The 22,721-nt window shown below is 43.3% G+C and overlaps 2 protein-coding genes across 2 annotated transcripts in view; both read left to right on the top strand.

Moving 5' to 3' along the window:
• Nucleotides 1–22,721, top strand: part of LOC308327279 (uncharacterized protein) — a 551,554-nt gene that overhangs the window by 526,636 nt on the left and 2,197 nt on the right. The gene's annotated exons all lie outside the window — the stretch shown is intronic.
• On the top strand, nt 13,211–21,324 carry LOC308327370 (nicotinamide N-methyltransferase). Its single transcript, XM_080780756.1, has 4 exons — nt 13,211–13,384; nt 17,792–17,955; nt 18,629–18,839; nt 19,886–21,324. Exons 2-4 carry the CDS (start codon nt 17,799–17,801, stop codon nt 20,316–20,318), a joined length of 801 nt encoding a protein of 266 aa, XP_080636882.1. The 5' UTR covers nt 13,211–13,384; nt 17,792–17,798; the 3' UTR covers nt 20,319–21,324.

Raw genomic sequence — 22,721 nt, 5'->3', positions numbered from 1 at the left:
TTCCATTTCCACCATTTCCGCAATTTCCGAAATTACCATTTCCGCAATTTCCATTTCCGCAATTTCCATTTCCACCATTTACGCAATTACAATTTCCGCAATTTCCAACTATTAATGGCAGCTGGGTTTCATCATTCAAATAAAATAGAATTCTGTCCGTTTAGCTATAAAATTATGTCAGGGAATAGGGATACACAGTATGTCTTTAATTTGCATTGCATCTCCCCCCTCCCCCCCCCAAGCTTTTATTTTCGTTTGAGTAATAGTACAACTCTAATAGTATTACTTATAATAATGTAATTAAAGATAACTTCATTCAGATTTATTTATTTTTATTTCATTTTCCAGATTTTTTTTTCTTCTTTTTTTTAGATTTTCATTGGTGGGCCAGTCATAATGGTCCCGCGGGCCTGATGTGGCCCGCGGGCCTGAGGTTGAGTATCACTGCTGTAAAGTGTTGGACTGCAGGAACATAGATTCTGTGGCCCTTATTTATCAACGCGGTGTACACCCGGTTGATAAATAGTGGCCCATGGTTCTAAAATAAGAGAAAATAGGAAAATAAAACAGATTACTTTTTAAACTAGGGACATATTAAAGCATATTCTATGCTTCTGCGTCGGCTTCCAATAGCTGACAAGAATAGCTTTTTGCTCTATTTTTACAAGACGCCTTTTCTTTTTAATTTTTTTCTTTTTTAATTCAAGCGCAGATAAAAATAGAAACGCACAAATTTCATCTGATGGTAGGCAGGTATACTTTGTTCATTCAGTCTCAGAGGGGAAATTTGTACAGTGCTACGAATGTTACAGCGACAACAGAAGAATAACAAAATAATTGGCAGTAGAATGAAATAAAACAATTCAATTCAATTCAATTCAATTCAATTCAATTCAATTCAATGGGCTTTATTGGCATGAGAAAACATACGTTTACATTGCCAAAGCAGAAAGAACAATACAACAATACAGAGATACAATCAAAACAAAAATGATGTACATTTGAAGGTCAGAATCTTCAATAGTTCAATTTCTATGTACCAAGATCACTCGATGCTGCAGGTATAGTTGCAGGAATATACACAATGTTTAGTCTTTAGGGTGGTTGTGGCCAGTCAGCCAGTCAGTCAGTCAGCCAACCAGCCAGCCAGTCAGCCAGTCAGTCAGTCAGCCAGCCAGCCAACCAGTCAGCCAGTCAACCAGCCAGTCAGCCAGTCAGCCAACCAGTCAGCCAACCAGCCAGCCAACCGGCCAGCCAGTCAGCCAGTCAGAGAAGAACTTGTACACTTTATTTTATCTGCCAGAACTCAGCTGTATAGTGTGTGCTGTGATCTTCAAAAACCCTTTGTTGCCTAAGGCAGTGGTTCCCAAACTGCACATTTCTAAAGACACTTGACATTTTTAAAAACTAAAATCTAATATAATGGAATATTTTATATATATATATATATATATATATATATATATATATATATATATATATATATATATACATTAAGACAGTGGGGAAAAAGTTAGCTAGGGAAAGCAATATTGAAGAGGTGGGTTTTTAAGGTTTTGAGGCATCTCTGAGTGTTTTAGGAACTCGTGCATTCCACAGGGTTGGGGCAGCAAAGGCAAAAGCTCTGTCGCCCCCTACTACGGTTTATTTGGTCTTGGTGACCTCAAGGAGGTTTGCATATAAGTTCTACAAGCTCACAGTGCGGCACAAGCTCGCAGTGTGGCATGAAGCGGCGCGCTGTGAGCTTGTATATCTGCTATACTCTTGAAGAGCCAACATATAAATGGATGAAGTGGTTAAAATTATTTTGCAGGGGACGACCGTATATAGTCAACCAAAGTGCTGCACAGGTAAAAAAAAATCACACCCATGTGAACTGAGTGGTGCAATCTCCGCCTCTCTCTCTCTCATTAGCAGGCAGCAGGTACAGCACTATGCCTCTCTCTGTTTCTGGCGCCGCCTACTGGTACTAATAAGTCGCATACTCGCGCTCATGAGCACTGATACATAGATAGATACATATAGATACGCACGGACATTTCTGGTTGTGGTTGCACCACTCAAAAAAAAAACAATCCAACAAAACAATACAATCAACAGGATGTGATCCAATTAAAATTAAGCTCGGCTGTGATTAAATCCAAGTCAAAAAGCAAGGATTTAACCCATTCTGAACGGGAACCCATTTTGGTGTTAGCATCATGTTATGCTTTAGCTATTGAAAAATAGCAGATCTACAAGCTCATAGCGCGCCACCGAGTGGCGCGCTACGAGCTTGTAGGTCTGCTATTTTTGAAAAATCGAAGAACCACTGACATTTTTAGAATCTGATCTCAGGTCAGAATGGGTTAATCAGACCAGTGTGTGTCCAGTGGAAACCTCGTATGAATCTGATCTCAGGTCAGAATGGGTTAAAAGCCCCTGATGGACGGATCTAATGTGAAGGGAAGGCCATTCCGGAGCCTCGGGGGGACGGGCCACCGATTATTAGGTAATAATGAGAGAGAGGTCAGCTGACCTTATAAAGCTGTAACTGGGTTCTGGTCGTTCAATACGTTCAGCCAGATGAAGGGGGCATGTAGGGATTCATATAAGCAGTTATCACAATTTAAGATCGATCCTAAACTATAGCCAATGGAACGAGGCCATGCAGTCCTGCGTGCCAGTGAGGATGTGGCGACCGTGCAGCGCAAGCAGCCATTCTGGACTATAACTGCAAGGGCCAGAGCCATGATGATGATGATGATGACTGACTGGTCCATGCCAGAGTATAAGGCATTGCAGTATATAGTCTAGCCCAGTGGTTCCCAAAGTGGGGTCCGGGGACCCCCCAGGGGCCCTTGTGGGAGTTCCAGGGGGCGGGTCCCCTGCAGCAAAATGATATAGTTTGGAACCAAATGGACCTCTGAGAGTGTACAAATGGAAACATATATATTTGTACACTCTCAGAGTTAAATTAACATTGATTTTACAATGAAAATTGAGGGGTCCCAAAGATAGAAACTAAAATGCCATTAAATGGCGGTCTGTAGACTAATGCATGTCAAACTTGAAATTAAACGGGTTAAGAGTCACTGCAAATCTTCTCTCATGGGGGTCCCTGCGGCATATATTTTCTAATGGGGGGGGTCTAGTGTCAAGTGATTGGCCGCCCTCTGCCCTCCCTCAAGTCCCTGCACGACTCCAGGGCGATGAAGAGAGCAAGGAAAATTATGGCCGACCCCTCCCACCCTGGCCACGGCCTCCTCATGCATGCTCCCCTCTGGGAGAAGACTGCGGCTGCCGAAGGCTACGAAAGCCCGCCGCACAGACAACGTTTTTTCCCCTCAGCTGCCAGGCTGCTCAATGACTCTGGCTTCCCTTCCACCCCTGCCTCCTAGTGACACCGGCACTTTAATCACCGGCAACATTTGATGCACTATGAACTACTGTATAACCCTGCACTTTATATTTATTTTCCTGCACGGTGTTGTCTTATGTCTGTCTATTTGTGAAAAAATAATTGAATGCACTCATGTTATGTCAAAACAAATTCCTATGTGTGTGTATACACAAATGGCTAATAAAGGAATCTGCATCTGAATTTGGGGGTCCTTGACATGAAAAGGTTTGGGAACAACTGGTCTAGCTTTGACGAGACCAAAGCATGGGTCAACATGTCACGGCGCACGGCAGGGCAGGGAGATAAGCTTTTACCTTGGAAATGTATTGTTTCCTAATCACTGGGTCGTGACTCATGACCCCTTTTTTTGGGGGGGGGGCGCAGAACGATTTTATTGGTCCGTCGTTGTTGTTATCGCACGTCTAATGGGTTACTATCTAAATGTAAATATTTACTTTATATGTTTCCCTTTGTTTTTCCCATTAATTGTCTTTTTCTTTTCACTTGGTGCTGGTCACTTTGGGTGTTTTGTTATTTTTGGATTTATTGAACATCTTTTGATGTATAATCAACATGATATATATATATATATAAACACAGTGTAACTAAAATTAAATAATTTATATGACAATGAAATAATAATGATGTAATGATATGATTGGATCACACCCACCACCTGGCTGTATTTAAGGGTGACTAATCAGCCAAGCTGGCAGATAGACCCTGACGAAGACCTTTCTGGTCGAAACGCGTTGGTCCTGTTATATATTTGCCTTGCTCATCTTCAAGGGCCCTTGTCGATAGTTTGGGAGTTACAAGTTCCGAAATATAGACTGGTGCCAACCCATTTACAGACTTAAAAGCAAACATTAAAATCTTAAACTGGATCCTGTAGCGCACAGGAAGACAGTGTAGGGAGGTTCGAAGTCAGGGTGGCGGTCCCTCATTCACAATCAGTTGAAAACCACTGGTTTAGGACATTTGGAGTTATTTTATTGACATCATAAGCCCATTACTGGCAAAAGGTTCAAAGGTAATAACTGTTATTAACTTTAACCTAAATTTAACAAAATCAACAGCCAATGAAGCCCTTTTCAGGGCGTCAAACCTAGTACCTCACGGTCCAATTTCCAAGGGCCCCTGGGCCACGGCCCCACTGGCCCAATGGCTAATTTGTCCCTACCTATAAGCTTGAGCCTCCGTGTGACATCAACGCGGTCACGTGGAGGCTGAAGCTCAGGGGCCCCCCTAACTCAGAGGCCCCTGGGCCTTCCAGGGGACCTAGAGGGGGTCCCCACTTATAGGGACCTGGACACCTCCAGGGGGTCCCATGCAGTTAAATGGGGAACTGATTAAACCATATGCTTATGGTACTTGGCGGGATGGATGGGTAGATTAATGCTGTTACTATTATACAATTCTACTGCCCTCTAGTGGTGAAGAGGTTTAACAGCCACTGCACTCCAGGAATAACCTCAAATGATCTGGCGTAAAACTGTACAGGCAGATACATTTATAGACTGTAATAAAAGCTGTGGCCTGCAGACAACCAGATGCTAGAATGCTAGAAGCAGAATCCCATTTGGACAAACTGGACTGGTGCTCTGCTCAGCTGGTCCTTTGACCGGTCCAATTAGCTGTTAACTTACACCTGTCAGTGGACGCAACTTAAAAATAGGATGATTCACAATCACCAGCAAGTGCCTGCAGCCCTGCAGTACCTGCAATATCGTTGCCCTTTGTTACCAAGCCCAGGGCATGGTAAACAAAGAGACAGTCCACATGCACGGCCACACACACGGTTCAAAATATGAATATGCTTTTTTTTAAATTAATGTAATCAAACAGAAAATGTGAGAATAGCACTGTCAGTAGTCAGTTGTGTAGTGCAATTAGTATACTCAAACTGCCTTGTCTGCCCTTTACTACCCAACCCTTGCAGCTTAAAATATCTCGCAGAGACTGTGTAAAGAATTGGGAAACGGTCATCTATAGCCACATGCTTCAAAGACACAAAAAGAAGAAGAAGGCCTACTCAAACTATGTTGTGCCAAAGGCCCCCAAATTGATATTTGGCCATGGACCCCCATCTGAAAAGGTGTTGTGCCAGCAGCAGCACCCCCCCCCCCTCCCCCCCCAGAGGACTTAAGTTTCAGTAACACCATTTTCAAAATGTTTCCCCAAAAAACATGCTAAAATATGCACGCTTGCGGCATGAAGTGACGCGATGTGAGCTCGTAGATCTGCTATTCTTGAATAGCCAAACCTATGAATGGATGAAGTGGTTACATATTGTATATGTGTGTATGCAGACTATAGACAGATTAAGACTCCTGGGGGCCCCATGTTGTCCAATATTGTCCACATAGCCAAAAAGAAGAAAGAACAAAATTAATTCCTTCCAAATATCTCTAAGAAGAACATCTGCTTGCTGCTGCCTTGGATGTTTGTAAGGTGGGGTTTTTTTTTTGCCGTTGTTTGATGTTGTTTGTGGCCATCATAACAGCTGTGTGTACGCTGCAAAGACAGAACTCACCTCAACGGACAAATAAATCATCGCCATGAAAGTCAGGGTCATGGTGAAGTGTAGTGTAGTGTATAGGTGAAGACAGAAACACAGGACAGCGGAGGGGGAAACGCTACACCTCTTCACCGTCTGACACTATAATGACAACGTTTTTCATCCCAGAAGCAGAAGTCACATCTGGACCAAAGGGCTCCGGCAGACAGACAGTGGAACCTGGTTTTAAGGTTAATTGGTGCCTTGCTTTCCCCTTGTCTTGTTGTAGCTCTGCCTGCCTGCCTGCCCACCCACACACACACACACACACACACACACCCACACACACCCACCCACCACACACACACACACACACACATCTCAAATGGAAGGCCAAAAAAAAGAGAGGGGGAAAAAAATCCCCAACAATAATAAAAGGAAATGTCTTCTTAAAAGATTACTTTCCTTCTTAACTTTTTATCTTTTTGCTTATTTGAAAAGTTGAGAGAACTTGAATGGTATATTTTTTTCCAACTTTCTTCTCAGGTTTCCTCCAAAGGTAAAAAATGTACAAATACATGTAATTCCAGGAGGAAATATGTTTTTCTTCCAGAAAGGCTATAAGACGTTGACAGCACTGCATAACACATGCTGTCAACTGAGTGGAAGACAAGCGTGTACAGCAGATGTGATGGATGGGAGGAAATGACTGTGGACAGCTCGGCGTCTACATACAGTATATAAACACCAAGCATCTTATAGTTCATGTTGACATGTACAGTATATTGTCATGATGTGAGATTATGGTCGGGGGGGGGGGGGGGACTGTACGATGACATCATCTCTGTCGGTGGAAACCTCATTTATCCAAAACTGTTACTTTTCACAGGATTCAAGTTCAAAAGTGTAGCAGATCTAACAAGCTGGAAACGTGGCGCGGGGGGGGGGCACTCCTTTCCAGCTTGGAGAGAGAAGAGATTGGGTTTAGAAGGGAAAAGGTAGTAAAATTAAATAGTATATCAAAATAAAGATTTAACGTCAGAACATTAATGATGTTGCAGTTCCACTTTTCGCCAGTAGGTAGTAGTGGCAGCTTCAACGTTGGATATAGCCTTACTTACTGGTCATATAACTCATCTCAACACATACAAATATGGCTGTGCCCCAAGGCATGCTGGGAAGTTTCCAGTTAGCCACTATATGACTCCAGGACACTACAGTTCTTAAGATTCTTCTGAAGGAATAGAGATATGTGAATCTGAGACCAGGTTCTCATAAAAATAGAAGTGCAAGCGCACACACGCACGCACACACACACACACACACACACACACACACACACACACACACACACACACACACACACACACACACACACAGAGAGAGAGAGAGAGAGAGAAGCCCACCTTCCTAAATGGTCCCTGACATTTAATCTGAAGGTCATCTGGGTTGGTGATCGAGACCATCAGCCTGTCCGAGTTACATGAATATTAACGACGGCAGCCAGGGATCATCTGATCCTCCTGGGGCCTATTTCACGAAACTTGGATTAGAGATTAAGCCGGGCTTTAACACATATCCTGGTTTAATATATCCTGGATCAGTGCTTAACCGGTTTCATGAAAGCTGGTTGATCTTGCCAGATTAACTTAACCAGTTAACCTGGATATGTTGAGGCTTGATTCGGTTTCATGAAAGTGATGCTACATAAGTTACCATGGGAACTTATGCTTTGGACTTAGCCTGCTCCGGACCAGGCTAACAGCCAGGTTTAACCTAATCCTGATGTCTTTACTGTTCATTAAGCAGTCAAACTGATCACAAACCAATGATGTTTTCCAGATGTATTCAATTATTATGGGTTTATGTTGCCTTATTTGTATCGGTCTGCATTAAAGGACTAATTTAAGCACTATATAAAATCAAATAACCAAAATATATAGGCTGCACAACATCATGACAGCTTGTGAGCTTGTAGATCAGCTGCTTTTGGTGAATGTTCCCCATGAATAGGTTTGCTGTCGTGCAAGTGCACGGTTAAGAATAATTATTATATTATATTATTATTCTTTGTAAAAGTGAAAACCACTAAATATTACCATTACTCATTGTTTTACAACATATTGTAACGTTTCACCCACTACTAGTCCTACATACTTACACCTAGAAACCCCATTCAAACCTATTTAGGTTCATCCTACGGTGGACATGTGTGCCTGAAAAGGAATCTTTGAAATGTTTCATAGTTTTAGAAATATAGTGCTTTCAAATTTGAGACATTTATAGGCAGATAGTGCCATAGTGGCACTTCAAAAAATCACTTTCACCTAGAAACTCCATTCACACTTTGTAAAATTCAGCTTACTGTGGAAACACATGCTGGAACTTTTTACTTTGAAATGTTTTGTAGTTTCGGAGTTATGTAACTTAAACGCCCAATGCATTCTCAATGGCAATAGCACAAACTTTGGCATGCTAACCCATGAACCTATGACCCTCACCAGTCTGGCCCCTGTCTGGAAAACAACCCCCTTCCCCAAAGGTAGCTCCCTCAGAGGAGGGAGTTATGGCCAAATATCACAATGCGACAATATCATTATGCTTACAATATTAAGAATTCTGTTTTAAGTTATTAGTAGTGGTAAAATGTAAACTATATTTTTGGGGTAGTTAATCATTCAGTCTATCCACTATTGAGAGTATGTTCTCTCTTTAATTACAGCAGCAGTATTTATTTTAGAAGCTTAAATCCTTGTATCAGTTGGTCTTGAATAGATTAGTAAAGACAATGAGATATACAGAAGGGGGCTGTAATGCAACTATTAAGGATGCAAACTGCCTTAATACCCCATGAAGAAGAAGGATCAGTAAATCTTTGATCCACAGAAGGGGTCTAGAGACAACAAGCCAGACTGTCTATTAAGCCAGGCTTGCTGATCCCGGCTCGCCAAATCCGCCAATTCTGAGCCTCGCTTGGCTTTAGTGGAACGGAATAAACCAGGCTGTAAAGATCAGGATTTAAAAAGCCTGGCTTTGGCCTATATCCTGGATTAGTTAATCCAAGATTCGTGAAATAGGCCCCTGGTCAACTGTGTGTGTGTGTGTGTGTGTGTGTGCCAAAGAACACTGGCGTTCAACTGCAGGGAGAGTTGGCCTGTGTTGATTCAGCTGATCACTCTGTTTCACATTCGATGTACAAAAATGCTGCTATTGGGGAGGATGTTTTAAAATTCACCATCAAAGCAAGATTGCAAGTATTACCAACCAAGTACAATCTGTCAGTCTGGTATCCCGACACCCACACTCCACTCTGTATAAACCATCATGATTCTGAACAACACCTAGAATCCATCATCGCACACATAACAAATGGATGTAGTGCATACAAAAACTTGTATATTGCTCGCCACGACCGGATTGTTGACCTAGTGTCTGATGCAGTTCGAAAGTATGTGCCATCTAGTGCAGCAATGAACATTCAAGAGTGTTATCAGATTGGTTTAGCTGTGCATGCGATGTCTTTGCTACGGAGCCCCTAAGGGGACATTTCTAGGTAGATTATTTAAGAGCTGGTGGTATATGTTTTCTGGTATGGAAAAACATTTTAGATGTTGGCAGAAAATAAATCAAGGCTGTGAATATATTTTTTAGGAGATGAAAATGTTTTGAAAGGGGATAATTTTTTTGGAGTGGGTGGCAGAAAATAAATCGAGGCTGTGAATTATTTTTTTAGGAGATGAAAATGTTTTTAAAGAGGGAGGATATTTTTTTGGAGGGGATGACATTTTTTTTTTTTTTTTTAAGTTTTTCTTTTCAAAGTTTGAAAAAAAAAACTTTCCATAAAAAATTCCATCCCCTCCAAAAGAAAATTCCATCCCCTCCAAAAACTTTTCCATCCCCTCGAAAAAAAACATCACCTTCTTCTTGTTACTATATATAGAACTTGTTACTATATATAGACTTTGAAGTAAACAGAAGCACATGGCCAAGTAACTCTGTCATTCCTCTACCGTTTTGGACGGGGGTGGGCTCATTTGAATCGTGTCGCCCCCCTGGGGGTGTCTTTGGGGGTCTCAAGGTTCGGGGACCCCCAGGGACCCCCAAATGGTAACTCTGTCATTTCTGTACCGTTTTGGACGGGGGTGGGCTCATTTGAATCGTGTCGCCCCCCTGGGGGTGTCTTTGGGGGTCTCAAGGTTCGGGGACCCCCAGGGACCCCCAAATGGTAACTCTCATTTCTGTACCGTTTTGGACGGGGGTGGGCTCATTTGAATCGTGTCGCCCCCCTGGGGGTGTCTTTGGGGGTCTCAAGATTCGGGGACCCCCAGGGACCCCCAAATGGTAACTCTGTCATTTCTGTACCGTTTTGGACGGGGATGGGCTCATTTGAATCGTGTCGCCCCCTTGGGGGCGTCTTTGGTGGTCTCAAGGTTCGGGGACATTCGAGTCATGACTAATGACTAAGACATTGTATTTTCAACTTTGAGTGCCCCCCAGTGTCCCCCAAGTGCGCACGGCACGGTAAATAATTAATTAATTTCCTACATTTTAAATAGCTGAAGCATCGTGATATTGATTTAAAATGTAGGAAATTAATCAATTATTTACCGTGCCGTGCGAGTCAGGAAGCGTGGTTTACCGGGCTAGTGAACTGCTAACCATGGGCGTAGCGAACGTGAGCGTCAGTACTCTTGGACTGGAAGGAAGTGACGTGTTACCCCGGAACTCCTTGTGCGGAAGGCCTGTCCTTAAAATGTGTCGTCCGCCGGTGTAAAGAGAGCACTGGGGGGCACTGTCTGGGGAGGCACTGGGGGCCAGTGGGGGACTCTTGGGTGGTACACTGTCTAGGGAGGCACTGCGGGGGGCACTTGGGGGACACTGGGGGGGCACTCAAAGTTGAAAATACAATGTCTTAGTCATTAGTCATGACTCAAATGTCCCCGAACCTTGAGACCCCCAAAGACGCCCCCAAGGGGGCGACACGATTCAAATGAGCCCACCCCCGTCCAAAACGGTAGAGGAATGACAGAGTTACCATTTGGGGGTCCCTGGGGGTCCCCGAACCTTGAGACCCCCAAAGACGCCCCCAGGGGGGCGACACGATTCAAATGAGCCCACCCCCGTCCAAAACGGTAGAAAATGACAGAGTTACCATTTGGGTGTCCCTGGGGGTCCCCGAACCTTGAGACCCCCAAAGACACCCCCAGGGGGGCGACACGATTCAAATGAGCCCACACCCGTCCAAAACGGTACAGAAATGACAGAGTTACCATTTGGGGGTCCCTGGGGGTCCCCGAACATTGAGACCCCCAAAGACACCCCCAGGGGGGCGACACGATTCAAATGAGCCCACCCCCGTCCAAAACGGTACAGAAATGACAGAGTTACCATTTGGGGGTCCCTGGGGGTCCCCGAACCTTGAGACCCCCAAAGACACCCCCAGGGGGGCGACACGATTCAAATGAGCCCACCCCCGTCCAAAACGGTACAGAAATGACAGAGTTACCATTTGGGGGTCCCTGGGGGTCCCCGAACCTTGAGACCCCCAAAGACACCCCCAGGGGAGCGACACGATTCAAATGAGCCCACCCCCGTCAAAAACGGTAGAGGAATGACAGAGTTACCATTTGGGGGTCCCTGGGGGTCCCTGGGGGTCCCCGAACCTTGAGACCCCCAAAGATGCCCCCAGGGGGGCGACACGATTCAAATGAGCCCAACCCCGTCCAAAACGGTAGAGGAATGACAGAGTTACTTGCCCATGTGCTTCTGTTTACTTCAAAGTCTATATATAGTAACAAGTTCTATATATAGTAACAAGAAGCAGGTGATGTTTTTTTTCGAGGGGATGGAAAAGTTTTTGGAGAGGATGGAATTTTTTTTTGGAGGGGATGAATTTTTTTTTTTTTTTTCAAAGTTCTTTTTTTTTCAAACTTTGAAAAGAAAAACTTAAAAAAAAAAAAAAAATGTCATCCCCTCCAAAAAAATATCCTCCCTCTTTAAAAACATTTTCATCTCCTAAAAAAAAATATCACAGCCTTGATATATTTTCTGCCACCAACTGCAAAAAAATATCCTCCCTCTTTAAAAACATTTTCATCTCCTAAAAAGAATATTCACAGCCTAAAATGTTTTTCCATACCAGAAAACATATACCACCAGCTCTTAAATAATCTACCTAGATATGTCCCCTTAGGGGCTCCGTACTTTGCTAACATCCCGAATACACCTGATGTTGTCTTTGTTGACACCAGTCACAAGGAGGTCCTGATTCTGGACATGGACCAGGCATTCCAAGATAAGTATCAACCATTACTTGGAAGTATAACAAACTTGGGGTATCGCTGTAGATTTGCCATACTGATATTCGGAAGCCTGGGCCATGTGCATAAACTGACCATGAGTGGCCTAAGAATAGCTGGCATGACAAAAACAACTTGCCAAATACTGTTCTGTTTTCGGCACACACACATATTACCACACACACACACACACACACACACACACACACACACACACACACACACACACACACACACACACACACTAATATGATTACAGCTCTCAGCATTACCCCTGAAATATCTTCTGCTTCAGCTTGAATTCAAGGTGTCATTTTACACGGTGCCCGGTGTCGAGTCGGTCGTCGGACCCACGGTTGTCCAGAAACGCCACAAAAGGCCTCTGCCCCAGGGCTCTGGACATGCAGGGCCCCGGCCCATGGTCCATATATGGAGCTGGCCTGTTCTGACATCACTACACTCCATATATGGGCATACTATGTCATTGTAAGACTCTGTCCTATTATTGTCAAATACAAACTGCACAGTGAAGTCTTCGGCATTGACATATCAGGAGTGTGCAAACATAGCCAAATGGACCTATACAGTATGTATAACTATGAGTTAAAATATACAAAAATAAATCAAAAATACGAAAAAGCTACCACTGTGGAAGGGTTTACCATATATTCATTTACTTATATTGACAATGTAATATAGGTATGGTTTTGCCCAATCAATTCATAATTAACGTTCAAAATTCGGAGCTCTAGCTGGCTCATGCACTAAAAACTGGTTCTTGAACTGAACCGGTTCCCAAGCGGTGGAAAAGGGGTCCGAGTGCGACCGGGTGTGTAAATCCAAGAATGTAACAAACGGTGTTTTGTTACGGCTCTCTAGAGTTACGGCGGTCAACTTGAAATTAAAAGTCCGTCGTAGTACGGTACGGGACGTTGCCAAAGCCGTTTGGTGTACAGTATACGAACAGAGTATCATGTCAGTCTGTGGTCCTTAAAATACCCTCCCTCATGACTCAAGGAAGGAGTGCACTGACTTGTCCCTGGACCTCACTGCTGGCTGCCTAATGGGCCTGGCAGAGGAACAGAGTGCTGAGAGAAGGGCTTTCCACACTACTGCTGCTATCACTTCATACTGCAGCTGTAGGTCTTTTTGAACAGATTCAGACCATTTATCCCGAGGGAGATAAACACAGTTTATACTGGGGTAAGTTCATTTATCAATTCCATTTTCTTTCTTTCTTTTTTTTTTTTTTTGCCACTCAGGTGCATGAACTATAAGAGATCCCTGGCAAACTCTATTCAGATCTTTTTTTGGGTGATAGATCTTGAGTCAATCTCTTACTCCATGCTGGTGCAATATATATATAGCTTAGTATGGGAAATGTGCAGATTCAGATTGCATTCATTAATTTCAACTAATCCCTATAATATTCATGTCGAAAAAATTAGCAAAAAGAACAAATCTACAAGCTCACAACAACGTGCAGCACCACTAAGTAGGCTATAAAATAGGACTTAAAGTGCAAGTACATTTACTCAATTGCAAGTAGTATGTATACTTACGTTAAGTAACATTTTGAGCTATCATTTACTTTACTGGAGTATTTCCAATTTTCAATAATTTTACTTCTACTCCACTACAATTATGTAGTTACTTTTAGATTTTTATTATTATTATTACAAAACATACATTAACCACTCCAGTCCTATAATTGAGGCCAATTGAAAATATGGCCTAAAAGTATAGTAGCTATTTTCAATTAGTTAAAACATTCTGCATAATGAGTACTTTCTACATTCTTGTATTGAGTTGTGCTTGAAATGTACTGTAATTCTGCAAACTGTTAATAAATACTTCAATCAATCAAATCTACTTTTGGTACTTTTATCTTAAGTACATTTTGATACAAATATTGGTACATCCAATTACAATTCCGGACTTGTGCAGAGTATTTAAACAGTACATTGCCATATTGATATTTTGACTAAAAGAAAAGGGAAAAAATAGTACATTTCCCACCAATTGGCCCTGCTGTCTAATTGGCTGGACCAACTCCCAGAGCACCCAGAGCCATAGAAGAAGAGAGTGGCGACACGCTTTGATCTCGCCGCAAAGCGGGGTGCAACTCTATTGGCTATATAGTTCCAAACATTGGAACTATCCCATTGAGATAGAATGAGCACTTTCGCATCCCATTGTTACAATGGGAGTCAACGCTAGTGTCACCACTCTCATACTAGATGTCTACAGGGTTCGCGAACCTTACAGTCCGAGACCCCCACTCTGGAAGATTCATCTCGTTTCCAGGCTATAGTGACCCCCCCAAAATAATCAGATTTGAACTACAACAATAAGCTCGCACTGCGAGGCATTGTGAGCTTGTATAGATTTTCACAATGTTTGCCTCTTTTCTTTACGTAATATTTGACCAATTTGGTATTAAAAAGCTCTTAAAAGTCATTCAATTGTAACTTTAGAAATGTACAGCTAATAATCTGGAGACCCTTCAAAAATAATTTATACCGTACTGCAGTTGGGGAAACAAATCCTTTCAACTTGTGATATCCTGCCAACAGACGGGCGGGGGCAAAAACATCTCTTCCAATAGCTGCGGTAAATTTAAATTATATATGATTTTAACTGCGGACATTAGTTAAATGAATGCTGTGCATGGTACAAGACAAAGCAGCATACATACTGCACATTCGTTCCAAATCTAAAAGGTGCATCTTTGAACCTCAAGATGTCATATGCAATTTCAGACACAGGGGGGCAGGATTGGGCAATTTATGTAACTATAAGGCATAGTTTTTGACGCAAAGTGTGCATGAGCTATTATATTGTATGTCTGTCTTTGTGTAAACCATGAAAAAAAAAGACCCCCAGGAAAACCATGTAATGTTCAGAGGTTCTTAACCTTTTTTACTATTGTTGACCCCACTTTCGAGGGTGGAAACATTTGCACGCCCCCCCCTGTGAGTCCCCCCCCTGGACCAAACTGGGGGTCAGGTTAAGAACCCCAAAGGAATTCAGTTTAGAGTTACCCTTTCATAATCAATCAACCCTATTCTGGGGAGAACTTTAGCTTGTAGATCTGCTATTTTTGGCAAATAGGTTTGGAATAGAGGGGGAAATGAATGAACATGCTGTCAAACAAGTCTATGAGGGGTCCCTGCTTCATCTCTCTCTCTCAGCTAAGGGGTCCTTGGACTGAGAAAAGTTGAAGATCCCGGCCTTAAATTTGTGTATTGTCATTCATGTGACAGTTTTTGCAAGGTCTTACATTAATGTATGAATAATGTACTATATAATAATAATTAATTCGTCAATACTATAATATACTATGATGAATAATAAGGTACTTAATTAGGATACCAAAAGCTGCATCTGTGCATGCATGCATTCTGTACATGTGCCTGCTCGTTTGTGTACCATAGTGTCTGAGTAGAACACACACACACACACACACACACACACACACACACACACACACACACACACACACACACAGTTCATTGTACCCGGACGTTACGTGGGAAGGGAACGCCATACTGAGTGGCAAAAACACAACTTTCTGAAATTCAGAAAAAACTTTGTGAAAAAAACTACTTTCTGAAATTTCCAGAATTTCAGAAAGTTTTTTTTTTTGCCACTGAGCCCATAGCATACATCCCAACAGAGAGGTCCATTGCAGCTGTATACAGAAAGCTTGAATTATCCTGTTCCACTCATCCATACATGCCGCACCCGCACACACTATACTGACTTATACTGACTCCTCCACACCTCGCCGGCATTTAATATGTTCTACTAGAGACCGTCACAGCTCAGAGAGGGGTTGACGGAACACTGGAGTTCCAGTTTGCACAAACTATACACACAGGATCAAGTATAAGATCCTAGGCCAGCGGCGGCTATCATCAAGTTTGTGGACTCGTGGTGGAGCTGACGGCCCTGGAGCCAGTGGTGCATTCCGGTTTGATCCAGCACTATATAATGGTGCTGGCTGGCCTATACTGACAGAATTAACCATGTCCTGAAAACCCTCCTTGTGGTCTATTATATAACCACCTCCCCCATTCCATCTCCACCAGAGCCGTTCAATCAACGTAATTAGAGGTGGACCTTTCCTGCAGCAATTATAGTTGCCAACGGCAACAAAACCTATCCAGCGAGACTTCCTTTCAGTGGAGGACATTATGATCCCTTTGGGTTTTAAAGCCTTCATCAATATCAAGCCCCATTATTTAATGGCCATTTGGATCCGATGAGATTTAGCCTCTCATACCAAAAACGTTGGATATTTTGTCGTTGGATAAAATGTCGTCTATACAATTCCATGCTGTATTGATGTTGGTATACCATTAGGAGAGACAACAGGGGAAACGTCGATACAAATTCTTCTACATTCTATAATTGTGGAGACTAATGTTTAGCAATAACGCAACTCTTGAGAGCATTATACGGCTTTGATTTGACACTCTCAAGAGTTAAAGCTCTAAGGGTCCATTTGGTTACCAACTCTCCATCATTTAGCTGGGGACCACCTGGCACCCCCCTCAGGGACCACTGGTTGAAAACCATGGCTTTAGGAATACATGGGCAACTGGTGGCCCGGGGGCCACATGCGGGCCCCAGCTTCACCTACAGCAGATCAACATCAGAATACTGATATGTTATTGATTTCAGCTGTTACAATTCCAAACATGCAGACGTGACCCGCTTTACTTCAGTCTTATATTAGTAGTTTAATAGCATTAAAATGGTACTGTCTTTGTAATGTCCAAAGTATTTGTATTTAAGTTCACGGAGTTAACATAAATTCAACTACCGGTAAATGCATTTGAAATGACATGAAAAAGTTTTAAAAAAAAATCCGGATTTAAATTCAAAATGAGCAAAAGCCGGTCACAATAGCGAGGTGTCTTGAGCTTGTAGATTGGCTATTTTTGCTACTTTAGGGTGACATAATAGAATGACAAAGTAGGACATACAGTAAAAAAAATAAAAAATATGGAGAAAACCACTCTTAACTCATGCCCTGCACCCGTTCACTCACCTGTTCAGTTGGAGCGTCATGCTGAACTGCTGCCACTGCCACCGTAGACTGGCGTCCAATTCCAAACCACTGCAACTCAAAATGAAACGACAAAGAAAAGCATGCATGCACACAAACTCAACATCAAAAGCATGACTGACATGATCTGTCCATGGACATCGAATGAGTCCATGTACTCGATACGGCTTGTCCTGACAAGCGTGTTCATTGGTGATAGTCGAGATGCATCTGTTACAGTAATGTCGCCATGTGAGGTCATCCTTATTCTTATCTCGTCACATTTCTATGTCTCATATCTACTTGTCGCGTCATTCTTCCAGCATAAACTTTGTGAACGTGTCGTGTGAAACTGTCTTCTCCCGGGCCCACCGCTTTACCAAAGGAATACTTCAGCTGAACTCACACAAATTATGCCAGACTAATGCACCCAGACTATGTATTAGATTATGTAACACTTCATAATGAAGTACTTTACAGATGTCTCATTGTCAGCATCATGTGTGATGTATGTTCCTCTGCTTGTGTCGTTTTGTTTCTTTTTTTTTTTTCAGATCAAATATGGCGGACAGACTCAGTGGAGAGCTTTACCACACCAAGTTCGACCCCAAGACCTACCTGGGATACTGCTACCAGTTCTCGGAGTCTCCAGGACAGAAGGACAACAGTCGCTTTGTGCTGTTTGTGCTCAGTCAGTTGAGTCACACCTTCTCGTCAGGTATAGCCGGCACCTACAAACTGTCTTTGGTGACGTGAGGCAACACAAACGACAGTTATTCCCGTTTGTAAGATGTCGATTTTTTTTGGGGGGGTGAAGTTGAGCGTGGCCCGTGTCCGGGGGAGGGATGCCGTGCGGGGAGAGGGTGACATTACTGCACGTAATCCAGCTGCAAGTTGTATTGTAATAAATAATAATATTACATGCAATTTATATAGCGCTTTTCAAGGTATACCCAAAATCGCTTTACAGAACATAATAAATACAGTTTTATTAGAAGGTTAAAAACTAGAAACTATAGGCAGACAAAGTGGAATTATGTGTAGGAAAAAGCAAGTCTGAAAAGGTGGGTTTTAATTTAAGTGTTCTTTTGAACATTTCAAAGGTGGGGCTCCCAGCTCTGATGTGGGCTGGGAGCGAGTTCCACAATGAGAGGGGCGCGGCCGCTGCGAAGGCCCTAGCTGTCACCCCAGGTCCGTTTGTCAGTACAGGGGCCAGAGGCGGGTCGAGGTGGGGACAGACAGGCCCTACCATCCACACCCTCATCAGTGTATTGTCTCTATGCTGTATATCTAAGGGCAGTACAGAGGCCAGAGGCTGGTCGAGGTGGGGACAGACAGGCCCTACCATCCACACCCTCATCAGTGTATTGTCTCTATACTGTATATCTAAGGGCAGTACAGAGGCCAGAGGCTGGTCGAGGTGGGGACAGGCCCTACCATCCACACCCTCATCAGTGCGTGTGAGTACTACGATGAGATGGTGGTGTCGGACTACGTGGAGGGCAACCGGACGGAGATCCAGAAGTGGCTGAGAGCCGAGGGAGGATGCTTCGACTGGGACGAACACATCCAGTACGTCTGCGAGCTGGAGGAGGGCAAGAGGTACAGTATACGTATACAGTCAAGTGTTATCGTCCCCATTCCACCCACAGCTGCAACTGTCACATCTCGAGTGTTGATTTTAAGGCCATTTAGGCCCGACGTCGAATTAAAAAAAAAATGTCTTATTCTAAATCACGACAATTTTCTGAAAAACCTCATGTTTCTATATCAGTGGTTCTCAATATTTCATGGAAACAAAGCTTTGAGTAGACCTACAAGCTCGTAGCACGGCACACGCTATGAGCTTGTAGATCTGCTATCATTCAATAGCTTAAGTATAACAGAATGCTTTTAAACACCAAAAGGGCAGAATTAAGTTCAGTAGCTTCTAAAAATGTCACTTTTCTCATTCCTACATTTTTGTCTGCATTTGTAGTACTATTTAACCTTTACCATCATGGGGACATTTGAAGAATTTCCCCAAAAGGTCAAGATCACAATGGGAACACATTGTGAGCTTGTAGATCTTCTATTTTTGGTCAATGTTTCCACCAGAATAAGGATGGTTCCACCTCCTGTTAGTTCGAACATGCATTAAGGTTGGCGAACATGCATTAAGGTTGGCGAACATGCATTAAGGTTGGCGAACATGCATTAAGGTTGGTGAACATGCATTAAGGTTGGTGAACATGTATTAAGGTTGGTGAACATGCATTAAGGTTAGCGAACATGCATTAAGGTTAGTGAACATGCATTAAGGTTAGCGAACATGCATTAAGGTTGGTGAACATGCATTAAGGTTGGTGAACATGCACGGGTCATTCATAGTCTGGATTTTCGGCGGTGAGCTGACCACCGGAGCTGAAATAACGTTGAGCGGTGGTGAGTAAAAACAGAGAGAAGGGCTGGAGCGGTAGCGGTGGTTTTCTCTTCACCGTGGCTCGTGACGTCATGTTGTAGTTCGGCGGTCACCCCACCACCGTAAATCCAGACTATGAATGAGCCTTTAAGTCCCTCTGAGGACCCCCTGTTGAACAGTGCGGGCTATATATACTGTACATTATGAACTCACATCTCTCGTCTCTCTCCTCCTCCTCCGCCACCAGAACCCCGGCGGCCGTGAAGCAGACCCTCCGCCAGAGGATCACGCGGGTGCTGAGGTGCGACATCAGCCTGGCGGAGAGCGAGAACCCGTTCCACCCGGCCGCCGTGGAGCCGGCCGACTGCGTGGTGTCCTCCCTGTGCCTGGAGGCCGCCTGCCGCGACCGGGCCTCCTACCGGCGCTCCCTGGGCGCCATGGTGGGCCTGCTGAGGCCCGGCGGGGTCCTGGTGCTGATCGGGGACCTGGACGAGACCTTCTACACGGTGGGCGAGCAGAAGTTCGCCACGGTGACGCTGAGCCAGGACTTCGTGGAGCTCACGCTGGCGGAGCTGGGCGCGCGCGTGCAGCGCTTCGTTCTGCAGCCGGCGCTCAGCGGAGAGCTCAACCTCAAGTGCGATTACAAGGCCTCGTTCTACCTCGTCGCTCACAAGAACTGAGGAGGAGGAAGCGCCGACCCCCCCGCCGACAACACCGGGGTTTGGGACCCATGTCGAAAGTTACGCGATTATTCTGGCAAAAAGAATAGTTGTGATTAAACCCATTTAGGCCCCGAGATCAGATTTTAAAAAAAAGTCTTCTACATCCTGACAGTTTTTTTGAAAAAGCTATGTTTCTACGTCAGCCGTTCTTTGATTTTTCAAAAATAGCAGACCTACAAGCTCATAGCGCGCCACTCGGTGGTGCGCTATGAGCTTGTAGATCTGCTATTTTTCAATAGCTAAAGCGTAACATAATGCGAACACCAAAAGGGGTTCCCGCCCAGAATGGGTTAACGATACTAGGACCACTTTGATTAGGATGACGTCATCGTCGTTATCACCAGGGACACGACATTCATTTAAATGAAACGAAACACAATTAACAGAAAGTGTAATTTGGCTCCAACGTAGAATGTCACTATATCGTTAAGCACTTGAAGCCCCCCAGCATCCCTATTCTGGTGGAAATGTTCGCCACAAATTGTACCAAAGGCGCAGGTCTGTTTTGTCAAGTATACAAGAGGGTTTAAGTGGTACAGAATGCTCAGCTCAACAATGTTTATTTCACCCACGACAACGTGATTCACGATTCTGTGCATTTGTGTGTATATATATAGAACCGCTTTTTTGCACTCGCTCTTTTGTGCACAATGGCACATATTAGGGCTGAAACCAAAGCTTATCTTCTCAAATTAAACGGTTGATTATTCAGTTGTAGCGAAGTGTTCTACGTATACTTAAATCTGGTTTGTTTACCGTTGATTTACATTCATTGTAGCCGTTTTATTTTTCCAGTAAGCTTTTAGCTTCAGTCGATTCCATTTCAATCACCTTCAACTATGTCACAGTTTGATTATATTGCCGTTACTGTATATGTGATGTTATGGATACCTGTGAAGATGATCGAAATAAACTAAACTACGGTAAACTGAACCGTTGAATAAAACCGTAACCTTTAACCGTTTAGTTAAAGTTCCGAAAATCACATTACCGCAATGCAGTAAAAACCAGGAAAAGACCACACTCTAGAACAGTCTGTGCAGCACTTTGGTAAACCACAGTCGTTGGTTTTAACCGCGCTTTAAAAATAAAAGTTGAAAGGTGCATTTGATATAAGGTACAGTACCTTAAGCCATTTAGGCCTGATGTCGAGAAAAAAATAATAATAATAAAGTCTCCTGAAAGAATATATATTCAAAGATGTGTGCCGCGTTTTTACGATTTTTCAAAAATAGCAGACCTACAAGCTCGTATAGCGTGCCACTCGGTGGCGCGCTATACGAGCTCGTAGAGCCGCTATTTTTCAATAGTTAAAATACCAAAAGGGGTTCCCATACAGAAAACGGGTTAAATGTATCACAGTATACATGTATATACACATTATATACTGTAATGGACAAACGGCAGCAATTATTCTTCGATGCACTTTTGTTTCTTGAAAATATGTGCCGCCGCTGCTCACCCGCTCAGTTTGAAACAAATGAGAAGAACACGGGGATCCATTTTGTGGAGGACGCTGCATCTGTATCCCAAATGGATGCCGTCATTATTCACTGTCCCATTGTTTTGGTCCTCATCCACAGCAGCATGCATATTTCATTTCAGAGTGCAGAGTTAACCCATAGAACCCCGAGGCACGATTCTGATGTCTTCTGAATCCACATAACGTTTTCAGAATGTCGCTATTCAGCGGTGCTCAGGTCAAGGAGCCCCCCAAAACTATGATGCGTTCGGCTGCAGATGCCGCTCTCAACATATTTTGTTGGGAGGGACACCAGAAGCAAAGATTTTAGTTCAAAAACGTTTGCTTTGGGAAAAATAATATTATATATATAATATATATACACACAGGGCTCGAAATTAACTTTTTTACTTGGTAGCACTGGTGCTCCCAAATTCAGAATGAAGGAGCACCAGAAAAAAATTAGGAGCACCCACCAAAATTTTACGAGCACCAATATGTAATCGATTTTTTACATTCATTATTATTACACTTGTAGCCTACAACAGTGGTTCCCAACATTTTTCATGTCAAGCACCCTCAAATTGACACTCATTAGCCCACGGACCCCCATTTGAAAATATATGCCAGGGACCCCCATATGAGAAGATTTTTACGGCTCTAGCAGTGATTTTCAGTTATTTACATTTCAAGGACCCCCAGTTTGACCTGAATTAGGCTACCGTTCCCCATTTCTATCTCTGGGACCCATAAAATCAAAGTTAATTTAACTGAGTGTACAAATGTACAGTGAAATTGGTTTACCCATAGTATGTAGTATACACTCTCAGAGTTTCAGACCCATAAGGGTCCATTTGGTTCCTAACTATCATATTTAACCGAGGACCCCTAGGGATCCC

Source organism: Protomyctophum bolini, assembly GCF_963924005.1.
Source record: "Protomyctophum bolini genome assembly, chromosome: 13".
Classification (NCBI taxonomy): Eukaryota; Metazoa; Chordata; class Actinopteri; order Myctophiformes; family Myctophidae; genus Protomyctophum; species Protomyctophum bolini.
This window is presented reverse-complemented; position numbering and strand designations above follow the sequence as displayed.